The 19,807-nt window shown below is 51.6% G+C and overlaps 10 protein-coding genes across 10 annotated transcripts; 4 read left to right on the forward strand and 6 right to left on the reverse strand.

The window, feature by feature from the left end:
* Positions 1-1,244: 1,244 nt before the first annotated feature.
* Positions 1,245-2,315, forward strand: COCVIDRAFT_115710 (hypothetical protein; the record flags this gene model as incomplete). Its single annotated transcript, XM_014694852.1, has 1 exon — positions 1,245-2,315. The coding sequence occupies one exon, from the start codon at positions 1,245-1,247 to the stop codon at positions 2,313-2,315; it is 1,071 nt and encodes a 356-aa protein (XP_014550338.1).
* Positions 2,316-2,655: 340 nt separating this feature from the next.
* Positions 2,656-3,202, reverse strand: COCVIDRAFT_115717 (hypothetical protein; the record flags this gene model as incomplete). The annotated part of the gene is made up of 2 exons (XM_014694853.1): positions 2,656-2,810; positions 2,887-3,202. The coding sequence occupies 2 exons, from the start codon at positions 3,200-3,202 to the stop codon at positions 2,656-2,658; spliced, it is 471 nt and encodes a 156-aa protein (XP_014550339.1).
* A 1,479-nt stretch (positions 3,203-4,681) lies between these two features.
* On the reverse strand, positions 4,682-7,229 carry COCVIDRAFT_115707 (hypothetical protein; the record flags this gene model as incomplete). Its single annotated transcript, XM_014694854.1, has 4 exons — positions 4,682-4,875; positions 4,924-6,841; positions 6,891-6,987; positions 7,036-7,229. The coding sequence occupies 4 exons, from the start codon at positions 7,227-7,229 to the stop codon at positions 4,682-4,684; spliced, it is 2,403 nt and encodes an 800-aa protein (XP_014550340.1).
* A 770-nt stretch (positions 7,230-7,999) lies between these two features.
* Positions 8,000-9,323, forward strand: COCVIDRAFT_115719 (hypothetical protein; the record flags this gene model as incomplete). The annotated part of the gene is made up of 2 exons (XM_014694855.1): positions 8,000-8,744; positions 8,809-9,323. The coding sequence occupies 2 exons, from the start codon at positions 8,000-8,002 to the stop codon at positions 9,321-9,323; spliced, it is 1,260 nt and encodes a 419-aa protein (XP_014550341.1).
* A 110-nt stretch (positions 9,324-9,433) lies between these two features.
* COCVIDRAFT_115728 (hypothetical protein) lies at positions 9,434-10,702 on the reverse strand (the record flags this gene model as incomplete). The annotated part of the gene is made up of 2 exons (XM_014694856.1): positions 9,434-10,405; positions 10,460-10,702. 2 exons carry the CDS (start codon positions 10,700-10,702, stop codon positions 9,434-9,436), a joined length of 1,215 nt encoding a protein of 404 aa, XP_014550342.1.
* A 1,203-nt stretch (positions 10,703-11,905) lies between these two features.
* COCVIDRAFT_80104 (hypothetical protein) lies at positions 11,906-12,456 on the forward strand (the record flags this gene model as incomplete). The annotated part of the gene is made up of 2 exons (XM_014694857.1): positions 11,906-12,019; positions 12,109-12,456. Coding segments are annotated over 2 exons (462 nt in total), but the record flags the coding sequence as incomplete, so codon positions are not given.
* A 170-nt stretch (positions 12,457-12,626) lies between these two features.
* On the reverse strand, positions 12,627-14,709 carry COCVIDRAFT_115715 (hypothetical protein; the record flags this gene model as incomplete). The annotated part of the gene is made up of 2 exons (XM_014694858.1): positions 12,627-14,400; positions 14,447-14,709. The coding sequence occupies 2 exons, from the start codon at positions 14,707-14,709 to the stop codon at positions 12,627-12,629; spliced, it is 2,037 nt and encodes a 678-aa protein (XP_014550344.1).
* Positions 14,710-15,277: 568 nt separating this feature from the next.
* Positions 15,278-15,613, reverse strand: COCVIDRAFT_115725 (hypothetical protein; the record flags this gene model as incomplete). The annotated part of the gene is made up of 1 exon (XM_014694859.1): positions 15,278-15,613. A coding segment is annotated over one exon (336 nt), but the record flags the coding sequence as incomplete, so codon positions are not given.
* A 1,061-nt stretch (positions 15,614-16,674) lies between these two features.
* COCVIDRAFT_115703 (hypothetical protein) lies at positions 16,675-18,733 on the forward strand (the record flags this gene model as incomplete). The annotated part of the gene is made up of 2 exons (XM_014694860.1): positions 16,675-17,683; positions 17,730-18,733. The coding sequence occupies 2 exons, from the start codon at positions 16,675-16,677 to the stop codon at positions 18,731-18,733; spliced, it is 2,013 nt and encodes a 670-aa protein (XP_014550346.1).
* A 364-nt stretch (positions 18,734-19,097) lies between these two features.
* On the reverse strand, positions 19,098-19,274 carry COCVIDRAFT_115705 (hypothetical protein; the record flags this gene model as incomplete). Its single annotated transcript, XM_014694861.1, has 1 exon — positions 19,098-19,274. A coding segment is annotated over one exon (177 nt), but the record flags the coding sequence as incomplete, so codon positions are not given.
* Between the last annotated feature and the right edge of the window lie 533 nt (positions 19,275-19,807).

Consider the following 19,807-nt stretch of genomic DNA (forward strand, 5'->3'; position numbering starts at 1 on the left):
GGTGCGAGGAGAGAGGCGATGCGGGCGTTGCAACCAGACTGGACATAACGTTCGTACCTGCGCGGTTGAGATAGATAGTGCAAGTGATAGCGGCGATTCTGATAATTAATTTAGTATATCGTAATAGTTTATTAACTATGATAAAAGTCTGTTGTAATAACTTGAAGTTGACGCGCTAGTGNAAAGTGGCCGACTCGCTTGGGTGGCCGACTCGCTTGTGAACCACGTTATTCCTTTTGACACATTTATCCAATGACTTAACGAATTAAATGCTATTCGTTTGAACTCATATTAGCACGTTTACTCCATGTCACAATGCTGTAACAACTTCGCCAAGCAGTGGCAAGAAAGCAAGCTACGTTCATGAGAAGTGAGCAAACATAGAGACAAAAAAGCATTTCTTATCAGTGGAAAAAATCCTGGCGAGAGCATAGCTATAACGGTCGGTATATACTTTCGGACTCAAAGCCTGCTACTTCGCTTTTAGATGCTCGGGCCCAGCGTAACACAAGGGCTTGGCTAAGCATCAATGCATCTTACGTTACGTACACATCTTGGTGTATTTCTGTGGTTCTTTAGAGCGGGGTAAACGCAGTGTGCGGCTCTGGGTAGAAACCTTTGAACGGCGCTACTAAGGGGACGCCACTGGAAAGAACGACATCATGCCGAGTAAATAGTGAATCCAGCGCGTTTCCATGACAAGAATCTCATGCAACCGATATAAGTAACCGGAAAGCCAGCATAACCGGATATAGCCTACTAAGACGAACTATCACTTATATGCAGTACATTTGTTGTAACGTACTTAATTCCATACAAACTATGTACAGTTTAATACGCAAACTTAACGTCTACTCTCTTCAAACTGTGAAATTTTAATTAATGCTAACTAGAGCTACAGCTGCCTAAGAAGTAAACAAAGAGTGATTTGGCGGTATTTTGGTAGTTTGCACTGTTGGGACGGGCCGCTATTTTCCGGTTTTATTTGGCCGAACTGATCCGGATGATGTAATTTTGCATTCCCACTACACTCCCCGCATACTAACTATTATAAGTTCACATGAAACGTGAAAATTGCGAACACAAAATTCCTTGAGTCAGTTCATGTCACTCTAAAGCTCTCAATCAGCATCGCATTGGCCCGAACTACCCTATTACCACTCTTACCGAGTTTAAGCAATCTATTCATCCGTTATACAAAATCTCCTACAATAACTACGACATTACAAAAGACTTCAATAAACATGTCTCTTCCTTCAACGTTCCAGGGCGCCGAAGTGCCTGAGCCAAAAGCCCAGCTGTCCATTGCCCAACGCAGCCTATCTGATTTGAAGCCCAATGAAGTGGGTATCAAGGTCACTGCTACGGCCATCAACCCCGTCGATTACAAAATACGCGATTATGCCGTTTTCATACAGAAATACCCTGCAGTCCTCGGTTCCGATGCAGCAGGTGTAGTAGCTGCTGTCGGTTCTGAAGTCAAAGACTTGAAAGTCGGCGAGCGTGTGTTCTTCCAGGGTATCATTGGAAACTACGAATCATCAACCTTCCAGCAGTATTGCAAGATGCCCGCTGAGCTAGTGTCAAAGACACCCGACAACATCAGCGATGACGAAGCCGCAGGCATCATGCTGGCAACCGTAGCTGTTACGACTGGCTTTTACGCCCAAACAGGGCACGGCATGACACCACCATGGCAGGAAGGAGGTAGAAATGTTGGAAAGGGAAAGTCCATAATCATCATCGGCGGTGCATCTTCTGTAGGACAATATGCCATCCAAATGGCTCGCCTATCAGGCTTCGAGCGCATCGTCACAAATGCCAGTGCCAGCAACCACGAGTTTCTCAAAAAGATTGGCGCCCACGTCGTTTTGGATCGTTCTGAGTCCGCTCCTGATGCTGTTTTCGAAGCAGCGGGAGGACTCCCCTTCGACTTTATCTTCGATGCAATTTCCGCCCCCGCTACACAGAAGCTTGCGGTACAGGTTCTCCAGAAGGCAAAGGTATCTGGAGGTCATGTAGTCACTGTCCAATCCCCCGACGCTGAAGCCAAGACACTAGGTCAGAGTGAAGAGCCTCACATTGAAATCAAGGGTATTATGGGATTGGGAAGTTCGCCAGACCTACGGCATTTGAGTGAGCCTCTTGCCAAATCTCTGGGCGGACCCAATGGGTACATTGCGCAGGGGTTGTTTACTCCGAACCGGCCGCAATTGGTGCCTGGAGGGCTTGCCGGACTTGAGGAGGCCTTTTCTTTGAGCAAGAGCGGAGTATCTGGTAAAAAGCTTGTCATTCGCCCTCATGAAACGAAGTGAGTTAGGTGGGTCTGCTTAACAGCTGTTTGAGTGTAAACATGTAAGAATAGACAGTGCCAAAAACATATTTCATATTAGCAAGAACGAACAAGAATGATTGCAAGAGAATATTCAAAAAGCTAGGCTTGTATTCACACCAACTATAGCATTTGTGTCCGCTTGCAATCCGTACCAACAAGCAGAGCAAAGCTGGGCAACCGCACCATTTATGTGATTGAGATATTCCTATATACAAGAAGTAATGGGCCTGGAATGCTTCAAGAATGCATACCAGCAAGCAGAGTCTCGAGCGGCTGCGCGAGCCGTACGCCTCACGTCCAGAAATCTGGCTGCTGCTATCTTAGTTCGGGGGCTTGTAAGGAGCAGGGTACTGGGCCGTGACAGGAATATGAATACTGCCAACTAGGGTGTTGTCCTTGTGATTAGGCGAAAAGGTGGCTTCACCCTTGATAATCAACTCGTAGGGCTGCGAAACGCGCTGCTGAACAGTAAGGTCTATTTCCCAATGTGTCAGTAACTGCATATATATATTTCTCTTTTAACTTATAGAAGAGAAATAGGAGTGACTTACCTGAATGGGCCAGATCGAAGAAGTAATGGAAATAACCGGGTGTGCAGTCGGGATTGAATGGTCCTGAGCCATCATAATATGTCGTTTTGCAACTGGACCTGAAGCCTTTGGGCTCAGGGTACTTGTCGGAAACAAACTTGGCGCTAACGGTCTCGACAAAGCCGCCCTTAAAGTAGGAACGAACGAAATCGAAGTCCCAGAAGGCTACGGGGTCACGCTCAGCAAGTGCAGCGCGCTCAGCAACCACCTCTGGGTTGGGCACGGCGGCGGCGCTCGCGCAGGCAGTGAGAGTGAAGAAGGGGGTGGTGAAGCGCATGTTGAAGAGAAGTGTGTACTTTGTGCAAGTGACTTTGGAAGACTAGTTGATGATGAGTCTCTACACTGTTGTTCCTTCATCCCTTATATACCTTTTTCTCTGCTCCTTTACTAAGCTCGGTTGCCCAACAAACAATGCTAACAAGAGGACTCGTCATACTAGACTCGACTGTTGCTAGAGTTCGTATCCGGTGCTACCCATCCTCTACCAGGAGCGTAATGCGAAACTCAATCCAGTCATACCGTACAGCAGTGACAATATGTTCACTTGATATCGGGATGTAAGCCCATAATGGGTATAGTACCGTGTAGAGCCGCAACGATCGTCATGAAGGGAACCTCACGTTATACTTCCAAGCGACTTAGTATGAAATGTATCATATTTCTTGTGACTTCGCAATTTCATCATGTATACCTATGCTCGTCTCAACTACTACACGTCTCTATGTTGTGAGTGAATATTCGCCACTGCTCCTCTACTGTACTGTTGATACAACCTAGAAATAGCTCACGCAGACACCGGCGCATTCCGAACTTTGGACGTTCTCAAGCTAATGCAAACGCATCAAACTTTGTTTACGTAGCGAAAACAATCGCCATCGAAGAAAACCAGTGTCATATGTCTTTTGGCAAAGATCACCGGTAGTAAGACGGGAAGCGTTCCCTGTACCTCGACATCGACAGTGCTGCGATCGAGCTAAGACGAAAAAAGGTTTGCTGTATGACATAAGCTTAGCTACAAGAATAAGCTAAGGTGCAGGCACGTTTTTGCTATCCACGCGGGGAATATGTGGGACTTGAGGGGCTTTGAGGGGCTCATAATCTCGTTAGAGTTTGTATAATGCCGTTGGAAGAGTATGATATGGGGATGCAGGCTGTTGTGTATGTAGAAGCCGGCAACTAAATTTAGTAATTGGCCGGGGGACGACGAGAGTAAGCAGTACGATGGTGGGATTGGTGGCCGGTACGTTTGCGGAGGGTTGGAGTATGCACAAGAGTGCGATGTTTGGTGTCGATTGGCAACGAGTCTTGATGGTGAGTACGTCAGTGTAGTCAGAGACCCACTTTGACAAGTTTGCTTTTGATTGCATTTCATGCCGGTAGTTGCTGTAGGTGTTGCTATCACGAACATGAAACGAGTTCACATTCGTGTGACTATGTATAGTACCTGATGGCGATTCCTGGTGTTGTGAAGATTGTTATTATACTGAAGTGGCGTGAGAATCGAAGACCTATAACGAGTGGAATATGAAATAGAGATGACCAATACAGTCAGCTCGAGATTTAGAACGCCGACTTATGTTTTGTTAAATATAGTCTCAGAATCTACACGACAATGGCGTCTTCAGACGTCTTGTCGGTGGAAACGGCATTCTCTAGTTTGTATTCTCGAATTCACTTGCTTTCTCTGGCATAACTCTCATCAAAGAACACAACATGAGACCCAAGTTTGCGAGTGGGCATACCTGAATGGTCCTCCCTACCGTCTACTTACACGCAACTTTTCTATAAAAGTCTTCTCAACATCTTCCAAATGCCGTCTTGTGGTCAGCATACCGGCCATGAGGTAGATGACGTTACCCAAGATACGCGAATGAATCTGGACTTGGGGCGCTTCAGGGCTACCCCGTAGGAGCTCGTCGCGAAGTCCCACCGCAGCAGAAGAAGTGTATCCTATATTGCATTAGGCGGGAAGTAAAATAAAATCAACGTAAGACGTACCTGACCCGTGTCTATCGACGAGCGACACGGCAAGAACGGAGCCCAGCGCACTCACATGACCAACTTGCTCGTGTCGAGATAGATCCTCAACAAAGTCCTTGGACCACATGCTCCAGGAAGCGGTGGTGTCGTTGCTAGAACTGCTCCATTGCTCCTTGTACTGCTTCCACTCTTCGCCAACGCTCGCGTCCTGCATTGTTTGCAGACTAGTATTAGCGACATGACATCCAACCGCATGTGCAGTGTAGCTATGTCCATGCAATAAAGCCTCTGCCTTTTCGTCGCCCCAAAAAGCGTCAAAAATAGACTGACTAGCCAACGTAACAGAGAGAGGAAGAAGACCACCGGTAAGCAACTTCGCGTTGACGCTGATATCGGGATGCGTCTGGAGAAACGAGGCGGCTGAAAAGCGACCTAGACGATACAAACCAGTGAATACCTCATCGAACATAACGGGTAGTCCTGACCAAGTGACATCGCTCTCATCTGGAACTTGGTGAACTCGGGACCCGTTGCTAAAGTCGTAACAGCGCACGACACGGACAAGAGTTTGTTGGAAGAGCGGATCAACAAACAGCATACCTCCCGCTCCCAAAACAACAGGCTCCATAACCAACGCCCCAAACTTTCTCTCCTGCTTCCTCACCAGCTCATCCAACGTCTTCTCGATATAAGCTTCATAGCAGTCAGACCGGCCTCTCGCGGCCAAATCGAAAATGGCATCTTGTGTTTCAAAACACTGCGTAGGTCCGAATTCGGTCTCCAGATTCTCGGGGGGCTCGACAATCCACTGGCCGTTCTTGAGTTTGAAAGTAGGGAAATCGAACCAGAAGCCTCTGCCGCGGTACCAGTCTACTTTTTCGTTGAAGACACACGGCTCGGATGCGTCCATGGCGCCAATCGTGTCGCCGTGGTAGCTCCCTTTGAGGCCGATGACGCCAATATTCTCTTTAGTGCTGTCCCACTCGTAGTACTTGCTAGCCGCCCGAAGTGCCATTTTGATACCGACTTCAGTCGCCGTACTCCCATTGTCAGTGTAAAACACCTTTTTAAGGCGCGGATTTTGGGAGTCTTTTAGCATCTTTTCTGCCAGCTCGAGAGCGGGCTTGTGGGTGGCTCCGGCAAACATGACATGACCATATCTTCCTGCGGCATGTGCTACTTCTAGAGCAAGGCGGGGATTTCCATGGCCGAGCCCCTGAGTCCACCATGAGGCGGAGCCATCAAATGCCGGATACAGCGCCGAACGGTCCTCGTGGGCTGCTGACGTTTCACCAGTCTGCTTGACTTGGAAGTAATCGCCGTATGCAGAGTCAAAGACTAATATATCGTCGGCACTTTTCAAGTGCTTGTGTTGTGTAAAGGGATGCCAGATGGCTTCATTAGTCCGCGAGGCCATAGTACTTAGATTTTCGAGTCGTTCGCTGTGGCGACTGAGCAGCCTCGTAGCAACTTGGTCAATGGGCTCCTCGCCACTCTGGGAGCTGTAGTAGCCCTGCATCAAATCCGTCTCCTCCTTTGTGCCCGCCCCTATACCCTGCATATTCGGAATCCATGGCAAGGTGAAGGCCGCAATGCCCAAGTTCTTGAAGTACTCTTGTAGGTACTCGGCATTCTCATACTTACTCTGATCGTTGAAACACACGACGGCATCAATGTCATAGCCTCTTAATACCAGAGACTCTGCAGCAGATATTGTCGATGCAATACCGCCTAGGCGGTGGTCGCCGACTAGTACCGAGGGGAGTCGTAACGGACGGAAGATGTCAGCTTGCGGAGTACCTGAAGGTCCCGGGCTGAGCACACCCCCAGCGGTTTCAATCACAGCAAGGCCCATTGCATGTGCCTCCCCAGAGACTTCTTTCGCTTCCTGCTGGATAGTTCTGAAGACAGTCTGGCCGATGAGCTCATCGCTAGGCTAGGCCGATCAGCAAGAGCAGCCAGCAGACTCAGCAAAAAGACCTTACAATCAAGTCTGCACCTCTTGCCGCCACATGTGGACTAACAGCCTCATTGAACTTGAACAGCGTTGAAACACTTCTTCCGCTGTACTTTTGCACATAACTAATCCCCATCAGCCACAATTGCAGTTCGAAGCAGTAACAATCTCACCTATCATCAGCTTCATCCGCCGGCCCCGTAGAAACAGGCTTAATATACTGCACCCTCCACCTCGTCCTACCCGCTCTCCTCGCAAAATGCGCACCAAGCAACGTCGAAAACACCGTCTTCCCAACTCCCGTGTTAGCCCCATAGACCTGCACCGCAACAAGTCTCTTCCACAGTCCGCCTGGAACTCTAGCCATCCTTACTCTTTCTCAGCAACCACAACCAAAAAAAAAAGAAATATAATCAAGACACCCAATTGCACATGAGATCTCTCATATCAGGAGAAAAAAGACTCAATTGCAGCGGGGAAAGAATGGAGAGAGCTGCTGCGCTAGTTAATTAACGTAATAGTAGCCAGGCCAATGTTGGAGGGGGGGTAACTTTTGTTCCCTCCGAACCGAACCCGCCGCCCGTCCCCCCAACCCCAGTCAGGTACTACCTGTAGTACAAATCGAATTAGTCAAATCAAACAAAAATCCACCCGCACCCGCATATGCACGTTAGTATGCAAGTGGACTGTACATATTTACCCAAAGTTACCCTTTTTTGGAGCTAATTGATGACTAGAAAGTCCGCCCCGAAGCACATGAAAAATGGGCGCTGGGATACGTTTGTCGATTTCCCTCTTTCAACGGAAATTCGCGGCTCAAAGAAATAAACATCCCCCCCACGCTTGCGGTAACCCATATTGTCAATTATTCAATTGCTTACCAGGCCGGCGTCTCTCCCCCCCAGAAAGGGCACAAGAAAGAAGATTTGTTTTTGTCTAGCACTCCCAGACCCCACACGACCGGTATCCCCAGTGTCAATTGCTCAATTGCTTTCAGCGCGTCTCCCCAAAAAGAGCACAAGAAAGAAGAACAAGTAGGATTGTTTAACCCACCCCCGTCTCAATCCTACAAAATCCAATTCACTTCCATACCCATAAAAGAACCCTAAACAAAAAAGAGGAGGAATTCAAAAAAAAATGCCAAAGTCACCCCCAACCCCCTTAGAACAAACCCTCACCACCCACCTAACCACCCGCCTCGCCAACTCCACCCTCCGCACCCTCACCCTCCCCCCCACCGCCCACACCGACTTCTCCTCCAACGACTTCCTCTCCCTCTCCACCTCTCTACACCTCCGCACCCTCTTCCTGACCCACCTCTCCCCGCACCCCTTGGGCAGCGGAGGTTCGCGCCTCCTCGACGGCAACTCCATCCTCGCCATAAGCCTCGAAACCAGCATCGCGGCCTTCCACGGCGCAGCCGCCGGATTACTTTTCAACAGCGGATTCGACGCCAACGCGGGGTTCTTTGCGTCGGTGCCGCAGAGAGGTGATACGGTCGTGTATGACGACAAGGTGCATGCGAGTGTGCATGATGGGATGAGACTTTCGCGGGCTGCCCGTAGACTGCCTTTTCAACACAACTCGGTGGAGGCGCTGAGGAAAGTGCTAGAGGCGGAGCGAGAGAAGGGGGGGAAACAGAATGTTTTTATAGCGGTGGAGTCGGTGTATAGTATGGATGGCGATGTTGCGCCGCTACGCGAGATTGTGGAGGTCGCGGAGGAGGTGCTGGGGAGGGAGAGGGCGTACGTGGTTGTTGATGAGGCGCATGCGACGGGAGTGCTGGGGCCGAGGGGACGCGGGTTGGTGTGTGAGTTGGGACTAGAGGAGAGGGTGTTTGCGCGGCTGCATACGTTTGGCAAGGCGTTGGCGGGGAATGGAGGTGAGTCCGTTTGGAGGAGTCCAAAGGGGGGGGTTGCAGAGGGCATTGCTGAATGTGATTATAGCTATTCTTCTAGGATCCCATACTTTACGGAGTTATCTGATTAATTATGCGCGGCCTCTTATTTACACGACGTTCCTTTCGTATCCGTCGCTGGCGCTTATACAGGCGTCGTACGAAATGCTGCAGTCGGGGCAGAGCGAGGCGCTGCAGGCGAAGCTTCATGACCTCATTCGGACGCTGTATGCGAAGCTTGAGGGACTTCTGAAAACCTCGAGCCATGCGCGCTGCTTACTGAAGATTCCGTCGGTGTGTCCTAGATCGCCTATCTTTGCAGTGCAGTTGGTGAACCCAAAGGCACTTGCGAGCTCACTGCAAGGGCAAGGCATGATGGTGCGAGCAGTCGTGTCACCGACCGTACCCGCCGGTACAGAAAGAGTCCGAATATGCCTGCATGCCGGGAATACCATGGAAGAGATCGAAAAACTGGTGCTGGCGCTCAAGAGGTGGTGTGAAAGTCAAGCAGAAGAGAATACGGAACACCAACCCCTTGATACATCAAAGAGAGCAAGACTCTAAACGCACGAGGCATATCTTGATCATTATATACAAGTTACAAGACATAGATTCGGCTTCAGTAGCACATTGAAGAGCTCATCATCACAGAGCCTAAGCACTACATCTACCTCTCAAGCAAGTGCCTGCACCGTCGCCTCCGCCTCCGCCGCCGCAACAACCGCCTCGGCCTCCTCCTGCCCCGGCACCTTTCTCTTCTCCCCAATCGTCTCCTCCATCTTCATTGGCCTAAGCCCCCACCTTTGAAACATAGCCTTGTCTTCTTCCCACCCATTACATGCCGTCGTGAGCATCTTCTCGCCAGTGAACACGGCATTTGCACCAGCCTGGAAGCACAGAATCTGTTTTTCCTCACGCATGGTGTGGCGGCCGGCTGCGAGACGGATGATGGTGGTGGGAAGCACGAGTCGTGCAGTAGCAATGGTTCTGAGGATGGCATCAAAGGAGATGGCTTGGGTTTCTCCTAGTGGGGTGCCTTTGATGGGGACAAGGGCGTTGACGGGGAAGGACTCTGGGTGGGCGGGTAGTGTAGCTACAGTGTGGATGAGACCGACGTGGTCACGGGCTTTTTCCCCCAGACCAAGAATGCCACCGGTGCACACGTGAATACCTGCTTCCTGGACATTCTTGATGGTGTTGAGTCGCTCGTCGTACGTACGTGTGGTGATGACGCTAGGGTAGTGCTCGCGGCTCGTATCGACATTGTGATTGTAAGCCGTCAAGCCTGCATCTTTCAGTTCCTTTGCTTGAGCAGCATCGACCATGCCGAGGGTCACGCATGCCTCCATGCCCATGCCGCGCACGCCCTTGATCATTTCTTTGATGTTCTTGAGGTTCGTCTTACGACCCCTCATGTCTCTCCACGCGGCGCCCATGCAGAACCTCGAGCTGCCGTTTTCTTTAGCTATGCGTGCAGCTTCGAGGACGGATTCAACAGAGCTGAGCTTTGTAGCTTTGAGACCGGTGTCGTAGCGAGATGACTGGGCGCAGTAGGAACAGTCTTCACTGCAGCCGCCCGTCTTGATGTTGAAGAGGGTACACATCTGAATGGCAGCGGGGTCATGGAATCGGCGGTGGACTGAGGCCTACGAGACTGATGAGAGGGGCATATCGCTGGACAAGAGAGCAATTTGACCTACCGAAGCATAGGTAAGGTCAATCAGCGAAGTGTTGTATATCTCTGAAATCTCCTCCTTTGTCCAATTTGTCCGGGGTGCCTTTGCATTGAGTGCATTCTCAAACACCGTCGTCCGCGGTGTCGCCAGGCGTATTTGCTGCGTTCCCGGATCTACAGGCGTGTCGAGAACAGTACTAAAAGAGCGGGTGAAGCCATAGTAGACTCGGCGTGGGCCACTTGCACGAAGAAGCATTCTCTGAGCCATTGTGAAAAAAAAGAAGGCTGTTGGAATTCTCGAGCAAAGACAAGTGACAGCCCACTATGGACAGTCACTCAAAGAAACATGCCTCATCTAACCGCAAAACCACCCGCAAACGCGTCGGCGAGAGCGTGGGTAGAGAGTCTGTGGGGCTGCAGCCAATGGGCAAAGGGACGATGAACCGCGGGGGGGGGGGTGTAAGCTCCCCACGGACTGGAGGGGGTGCCGCCTTCAATACACGGTACAAAGCTCGTCGCTAACCCATTGCAGGCGTCAAGTCTTCCGTTGAAGACGCCAGTCATTCTGTCCAACCCGTAAGCAGTAACACACATGGTGCGAGTAATTTACCATGCAAATGATCCGTCACCGTTGTGTGGTTCAGTTGGATGGTGGTTGAGCAGGCCAGACCCACTGCCCTGCGTGCGCGCATTCAACATGCATATCGACCTCCCCTTGGCGGCCATAGCTCGTCCGTCTCCAACGCATCATAGCGTAATAATATTGCTCAACCCAATTGTGGCCAATTAGGACCCCATGGCATGTGATTGCTGCGACGGCGATCTTTTTTGGCCAACGGGCCGCAGGCGGGACTTGAGCCGGTCGGTCCTTGGATCGGCCGTGGCATCGTGCAGGGTGGGTGAACAATGCTTGCGAAAATACCTCCGAATATCATCGGTCCCATTATAAAGGAACCTCTACTGGTCAAAAGTAAATAAAACCCCGTCTCTGTAACATTCGTAGCGTAACCTATCTGTAAATGGCCCCAGGACTAAGAACACTCGAATCGTTAGCTATTCGTATAGAAAAACAACCAGGGGTCTCGAAATTACAGTACTACCTCCTCTCCATCAACCATCGTCACATACACATATACATACTTTCACTAACCTATCCCTGTCCCCCCTTCTACAAATTCCATCAATTTTCTTAAAAGCACTTCCACAGTCACGAGCATCTACTAGCGCCCTCCTTTGTCAAAAAGTTAGCCATACCTAGTTCCATCTTCATCTCTCTAAATGACGTCACCTCTCCCTTCCCTCTTCCTCCACCACCACCACCACCTCCATCTCCCCCCATCCCCATCCCCCTTCTCTATACAAAACTCTCCATTCAACTCAGATCCCAACCCAGCCAACCATGCTCTCCACCACCCTCCCCCTAACAACCCTCCTCCTAACCCTCACCACCCTCTCCCACATCATCCCCACAATCTCCCGCTTGAGACGCTACGAAGACGCCAGTCGGACCGCAGCACGGTATTCCGACACTGCAGCGCAGAAACTGCGTAAGACGCAAGTTACACAGGCGAGTGGGGTTGTCGCTGTATGTTTCCCTCCTTCTCCATCTCCCTTCTTCCTTCTTTCTTTCCATCGAAAGCAGCCTGGCTAATCATGTACATGGAAAAAAAAAAGACGGTAATTTCACTCGCTAGCTCACTCTATATATTGGCAAGTCCGAGTGGTAGTCGGGAGGTTGTGACGGCGGGGGTGAATACGGTGATATGTGCGGCAGCGTATGCGCACATGGCGGGATTTTGGAATGAGAAGGAACAGACGCGTATTCCACTGGCTTCGGACTTTAACGAAGCGATTAGGGGGAGTGAGAAGGTGGTTTTACTGTTGGGGACTTTGGGGTTGGGTTGGGGTGTTGCGGCGGGGATGTGGGTGGCTGGCATGGGTGATGGGTTGATGGGGTTGGCAATATGGGCGGCGGCGGTGGGAGCTAGGGTTTGGGGCATAGCGGGGGAGATGGGGTGGAAGGGTTAATGACTTTATGATGATGATGACGATGACGATGACGATGGTGATTGATCGACTATTCATTAATGTCTTTTACAAGAGTAATGGTAATAGATTGGGCGGATGTAGGATTAGATTATGATGATATGACTAGGGTATCTAATTACTTTACCTGATAAACAAAACGCAAGCTACGATTTCCCCTGATACTGCAGATCCTGTATCAAACGCATAGTATCGGCTTCTCGCACCCACTCTTCGATTCTCGCACCTGCTTCACCAACAAGCCGCTCATACGTCTCGTTGAGGAAGAAGAGAGACGTGTGTGCCGTGACTTCGTCCATATTCTCCATGAAGACAGGAACCCAGGTAGGATCCTTGTTGCCGTCCGAGTCTTTTGGCGGCAACATGCAAAATTTCTTTAGCTTCTTAGGTTTGGCTGGGACACTTGCGTCTGAATCCGTGCGTGGCGGGTGACTGTCGTGACTGTCGGTTGTAGAGAGGGTATACATCGATTCGTTACGACTGTCTGGCGGAGCCTGGTTCATGATGCGACTAGTGGAAAATTCATAGTGACCATACGGGCCTCGCTGCGGACCGGGTTGGTCCAGGTGCAAGGCACTGACATCTTCCTCAATCCCTATAATCGCAGGAACAGCCTCTGGTGTTTCTGGCGCAGGTGTTATTCCCTGGCGCAAATCTGCTTCTCTCTGTCTTTGTCTCGCCTCCTTTTCTCTCTGCTCAGCCTCAGCTTGCCTTTGCTCTCTTTCCTTCTGTCTCTGCCTCTCCTCCCTTGACATGTTTTGCTCTTCTTCATGCTTCTTTTGCTCGGCCTTTTCTTGCTCCCTGTACCTTTTCTCTTGTTCTTGCTGCCGCTTCTTCTCCGCCTTTTGCTGCTCTTTTTCCCACTTTTCCTCAAGCTTAGTGCGCTCGTTGATGATCTTGTTGCGCGCTTTTACAGCTCTTTGATATTCCTTGAGCGCCTGTTCGTACTCCTTTTCTGCGGCTTTCCGCTGGGTCTTGTCGTTGAATCGTACCAAGTCAACAAATGGAGGCTCCTGGGGGATGGGTGGTATTTCAGGAAGATCAGGCGGGCCGTTTTTGGGGGCATCTGAGTGATTGAGCTCCAGGGCTTGTCCATCTTCTTGACCCCCGATAGATGCCGGGGGTGAACTTGCTATAGGGTCCGGGTGTACGTGAGCCAATTCTGGGTCAGACGATGTTACTGAAGGGCTACTGGTACTCTCCTGCTGGTTGGCAGGTGTCGAGGTGTAGTGTGAGAGACTCGTTCCGCTATCCTGATGATGAAACTGAAGGCTCGATGGATGCGAAGGCTCGGGCGACTTTGGACGCTGGGTACATGAAGAACTTTGCTTCTTGGTCCTTCCCGTGCTTACTGTGTAGTAGTTGATGAAGCGCACGCGGGGTACCGAGGGCATCATAGGATGACTGTTCTTCCTCTTGGCCTCGTCGTCTTCTTCTAGCGCCCGTATCCTCGCATATCTTTCTTTTAATTCTTTGTAATCCGCCATAGCACCCCCGAATTCAAGATGGGATTTTACGAGTCCTTTAGTAGCCTCGGCCAGGCCGTCCTTGTAGTGCTTGGTGAGCCAGTGTAAACTATTTTCCCAGCCTTTTCTGTTTGGTAGGTGAATATCGTTAGCGAAACTGGGATTGTAATTTGGGTCATTTGGCTTGGGGTTGAAGAGTGTGTTGATTCGACTAGGCCTCTGTCCCAGACTGGAGTTCTCGATAATAGCATCTTGTGGGGGTGGGGGTGCGTTGAAAAGGCTGCCTAGGCCAGCCTTGATAATGCCAGGGTGCATGCCTAGAAAGGGGACATCAAAGTTTACGACTCCAATGATGCGATGACGAAAGGCTAAAGCAATGTCTGCGGCAAGCAAACCGCCCATGGAGTGACCGACCAGGATGATGTCGGTCCAGGGGTCTTCATGAGGGGCGAGCCTGGCGGCTGTTAGCAGGGTGCAAGCCGCGCAGGCGTATAGCGTACCAAGCTGAAAAGTTGTCTCTGGCGACTTGCAGCGAGTCCCGTGACTTGTAGCGGGGGTATACTTTTGTATGTACTACGTGGGAGTCTGCGAGAGTGACGGTGACAAGATTATGGACGTGGGCAGGGAAGCTTCTAAAACTTGTTTCATCGCCCATGAAGCCATGGATGTAGATGAGGAGTAGGCGGCGGCGGCCAGAGTCTTCGAGGGCGGGGTCTGGAACGAGGGACTGGGTAGACGAAGAGCGTGGATCTTTTGAGGACATGGACATGGAGGCAGACATTGCTGAATAAGGAGGGGGCGCGTCTTTAGCTGAAGATGAATGTCGCGGTGGCAGTGGTGGTGGGCGCGTATGGTGGTGCTCTGGGGGGGCCAAGGCAGGAAACGGCGAAGGCGACGTCATGGCTGGGCGAACTAGAGTTGCAGCGGCAGTGGCTTGCGGCTGCAGCAACTGTGACTACATGTGGATATTGCAGTATGGGCGAGAACAACGGTTTCTGGGATTGCAATGATGTTTGCGATGATGTTATACATGGCCTGGTACAAGGCGCAGCAAGGCGGAGGACACGGCAGAGGGGCAATGTGGGGTAGCAGCAGGGCAGCAGGGCAGCAGCGAAAGGTGACAGGCTACAGTACAGGCAGGTGGCTTGGCCTGGCAGGAGCTGACTGCAGCATCCGGACAGTCACGTGATGAAACAATTGTTGAGGCCGTGGCATTGCAGGTAAACATGTGTACCTGGGCATGGCGTGGTGGACGAGGGGAAAAGAGTTGTCATTGCAGGCATAGGCCGTCATCAAAAAATGTACACGACGAGTGCTATAGCAGGCAATGATTAGCAGCCATACCGTATTAATGGTGGAGGCGATGAGCGGCGGAGATTGGAGCCAAGACAGGCAACGCTCGTGCATATGGACAGCAAGAGCGGCGACAAGCGTCGTGATGACGACGAGGACGAGGACGAGGACGAGGATATGCATGCTGGCGAGACGGGCCTTTGGGGGGTTGCCTTTACGATGGGCGGGAGACAAACGCGGCTTGGCAATAAAAGGACGTGTGGGACGAGTCGTGTAGAGAGCAAAGCAGTTAGTCGGGAGTGGTTAGGTGCGACAAGACAATCAGTAAGGCGGCAGCTAAGAATAACCTCAAGCGTTTGCGGGTCTGCTTGTCCAGTGTTTGGGAATGGGGTTCCTGAGCGACGGCGTGGGCGCCACTACTGCACCTGCAGACGGGACGGGTGGTGGCTGCTAGTAGTAGTAGCAGCAGTAGGAGGAGCATGCATCCAGCCAGCCAGCCAACCGGCCAGACGACGGGCGACGAGTTACCGTGGGACGCGCGATGATGTTATTCTCCAATGTGGTTGATACGAAGAAGGAGAAGAAGAAGAAGATTCATTTCCTGGGACCTATTGCGTACAACGTCCATGTTATTATACCGGCCATCCATCCACGGACGCACATTCATAGCAGCATCGGTATTGGGACGCTGGTTCGCTGACGGGCAGTCGCGTCCATGGCCGTGCCGGGGGCGGATCCTGCTATTCCTGGACGTGTTATCTCGCTTGTGCGCCAATCAGCCTTGCCAGCCCTGTCCCCATGTCTCGTGCTCGCTGCCTCGCGCTGCCTCGCGCTGCCTCAGTCTCCCTCTCTTTGTCTCCCTCTCCCACGCCCACAGAGGGCCCGTTCCCGTCGCCGATTGCAGACGCCAACAATCCCTTTGCTGCCGCCTCCGCCTCCGCCTCCGCCTCCTCCCTCTCCCATCCACCTGATTCCCAGAACGCCCTCGTGTTTGCGCGACACCCTTCACGCCCGACACTCCTTTGCCCGTTGTCGCTTCCATGCTGTCACCTTGAAGCCTCCCCTTTGCGCGTGTGTATATGCCCAATTCGGCTGCTTGTCACCTCGCCTCGCCCACAACACTGACCTCCAGCCCGCCAGACCCATTGCTCCGCCGCTGACCAGGCTTCCGCTCCTTTCTCGCCATTCACTCGCTTGTGCTTGCCATCGGCCTCCATTGACTGGATCCCTTGCCTCGTCTGCTCTAATTCCGGACTTTTCGACTTTGCTACGCTCCTTACCTGCCGGAAACATTGAAAACATCAGAAACATTGAAAAACAACAACACATGTTCCGCCAATACACCCGACTCACCTCCATCACCACCAACACCAACACCACCACGCCTGCTCCGTTGGCCCTGGCCCTCTAGCTTTGGTCACATTGTCGCGACTTTATGGACGGTCCTGCCAACCCCACCCTCGTATCGAGAATTCATTCGCGCCACCGTTATCAAGCCCAACAGGCTCCCCAGCAAAGGCTTCCTGCACCCGATCACCCTCAATCACACGACCAATTCCTTCCCCCAGGACCTGACGCAGCACCCAGAAGCAGAGAGAGTATGAGCAGAGGCCATCGCTTCTTCCACCGTCGCGCTGTGCTGGACAATGTTGAAATCGTCACGGTCCTTGCTACAGTCGACGAAGCTGGCAATGTCATCGCCCAGGAGACGCTACCACCTGTCCCACCACCATCTTTGCCAGATGTAGTCGCTACCGCCGTCGCCGCCATGGCTTCTGCGGCGCCAGTCGCTCAGCCAGTTCAGCTGGCGCTTCCTTCGGCTGCGCTTGCTGTACCCGACGTTCCTGCGCTGCCCATTCCTGCGCAGCCACCTGTGCCTGTGCCTGCTCCTGCGCTACCATCGGTGGCTCCTGCCGTGCCCTCCTCTGTAGCTGTTCCCGTACTGCCAGCTGTACCTGATACCGCGCTGCCCATACCCGATACTGCGCTGCCCATACCCGACACTGCATTGCCTGATAAAGCACTGCCTGTACCTAATCCTGCGATTGCGGCACCCGTACCCGACCCTGCACTGCCAGCTGTACCCACTCTTGTAACATCTTCTGTGGTTGTTCCTACACTGCCAACTCTGTCTGCTCCAGCGCTAGCGGCTGTCGCTGTTCCTGCGGTACCATCTGTCGCTGTTCCTGCGGTACCATCTGTCGCTGTTCCTGCAGTGCCATCTGTACCTGTTCCTGTTCTCCCGTCTGTACCAGCAGTACCACCGTTTCCCACCGACCTGGTCGTCCCAACTGTCCCAGCGTATCCTTTTCCATCGCTGAACTATGTCGCTCAACCCGTGGTTACATCTACTTCGAGTGCTTCAACATCATCCTCAATTCAAAGCACTGCCGCGCCATCTCTCCCCTCTACTATCAACTCGGCTGCCAACACGACCCTATCATGTAAGCATGCCGTATTTCCACATTTGTTCTCCACTAACTCTGACAGCCACCTCATCACTGTTGTCGTCTTCTATCTTGGCCTCTTTTGATAGTATCTCGGCCTCGTCCGCAACAGACCTTGCTGTATCAGTCAATGCCGTCCCAACTCGCTCACCGTCTGCTTCACAGTCTCTTGCTGCTTCCACCAGGACGTCACTCACACAGGCAATAATCAGCTCACAGTCGGCTCGCAGCGTTGCCTCTGCTTCGAGTGCCCCAACTGCCTCGAGTGTCCCGACTACAACCGCGAATTATGGCGGCTGGGGTGGTAATGCGCCTGGCACCGCAGGAGCCCCTGCTCCAACTACATCAGCTACGTCGACCGCCGATACCAACTCCAGCCCTAGTGCTCTTGAAACGCCCAAAGTCGTTGGTAGCGTTTTAGGGAGTCTTGCCGGAGTTGCCCTCATCTTGGCCTTGATATTGTTTCTTTTGAAACGCCACAAGCAGAAGCGAGGCGGTGCTCTACAGCTCACTGGCGACGATCATCACCAGGAAAGCAACCGGTCCATGACCCAGGCGCCTGCCCCAAGCAACACCCTTGTCCCTATCGCCTTCCTCAAACGCTTTTCTGGTATGTCTGGCAAGACGGCCGAGACTAGCACGAGCGCTGGTGAGCGGAGCTTTCAACGAGTGTCGGGTCGCAAGTTGCCATCTGCCTTCAGTGAAGGCATGACGTCCGATCAATTCTCTCGCGGAGGCACAATGTCCGGTTCATCATTCTACCAAGACGATCATGGTCTCTATGGCGGCACAGGTCTGTCTAAAGAGATGGGTAAGGAGATTGGCGAGAGTTCTGCCCCACGCGAATCAGGACAGATGAACTTTCGACCCAGCCCTGCAAGAACACCCATCATCCGCCATCCCGACGATGGCAATCCTTTTGCAGATCGTCACCACCTCAGTCCGCCACATTCTCCTGTCGGCGAACTGCCTCCTAGAGGTACGCTCGGAAGAAGCTTGCCCTCGGCCGACGGGTCGCGCTCAAGCAAATTCACCGAGAATGTTTGAACGACCTGCTAGCCTTTGCTTCTCTGTTTACTCTTTGTTTATACTTTATTCACGACACGCATGAAAATGCACATACTGTTTGGTTTTTTTGGGCTTGCCTACCAGCACCTCACAGCTGGTTTTGGGTCGGCCATCTGGTCTCAGTTATACCCCTTGGATTTTTGTCGGACAATGGCCTTATTCACTCACCCTCATACTGTCCCTAATCCGGTCGCCTCATGCTGGTTTGGCCCGATAAAGATAATGTCTTGTCTTTTTTTTTGTTTCTTTAAACTACGCTTCTGTTCCCATTTACTTTGAACGTGTGTTTTGTCTTGTTCGGCGTATTCCATTCTCTGACGACTCTCGCTTTTGAGCCTCGGGCTCAGGAGCGAAATGTGGTTGTTTCCATACCCTTTTGGCGTTGTTCAAGCTGAGCAAACACTGCTCCGGTTCTACGCCTCGCTTTTTTTTGTTTAAAACTGGCCCTACATACATAGGTATGTGTGTATGTACTTATTATCTTTCTGGGGGGACCGTCCTTTGATGGATGGATAAGTAGCCGTGTGAATATGGGTTCGCACCATGTTAGGGTATCTGAGGGGGTGAAGACTAGAGGTTCAATTGATACAAAGTAATCAATAGAATCTCTGTCACGCCTTTAAAAGTATGGTTTACTTGGTTCAATATTTTTTTTCGTGCCGTGATTATTGTGACTTTGGCTATGTTTTATGTTTAATCCAATTGGGGTTTTCTAAAAGAAGAAATGCGATCTAAGTACATAGTGTCAGAAAGCTCTACTAATATCGATCAGAGCTATGCTGAGATCTTAGAGCTCTTCTTCCTCAGCTATCGTCAATCACTCGACGAACACGAGAATTCTCTGTCTCCTCTCCCTAGCATCCGCATCACTCAGCCGTCACCGCAGCAGTAAGCAAATCACAAACAGTAACTAGACGCTTCACCCCCCATACTCACTCCTCCTTCCTCTCGCACCCCCCTTCTCTCTATCCACACACACACCCCTCTATCTATCCATCTCCACCCCATCACCGCTCCCCCCTCCCTCCCAAACTAAAAAAAAAAGATCCTTAC

The sequence above is a fragment of the Bipolaris victoriae genome (genome assembly GCF_000527765.1).
Source record: "Bipolaris victoriae FI3 unplaced genomic scaffold scaffold_201, whole genome shotgun sequence".
Taxonomy (NCBI): Eukaryota; Fungi; Ascomycota; class Dothideomycetes; order Pleosporales; family Pleosporaceae; genus Bipolaris; species Bipolaris victoriae.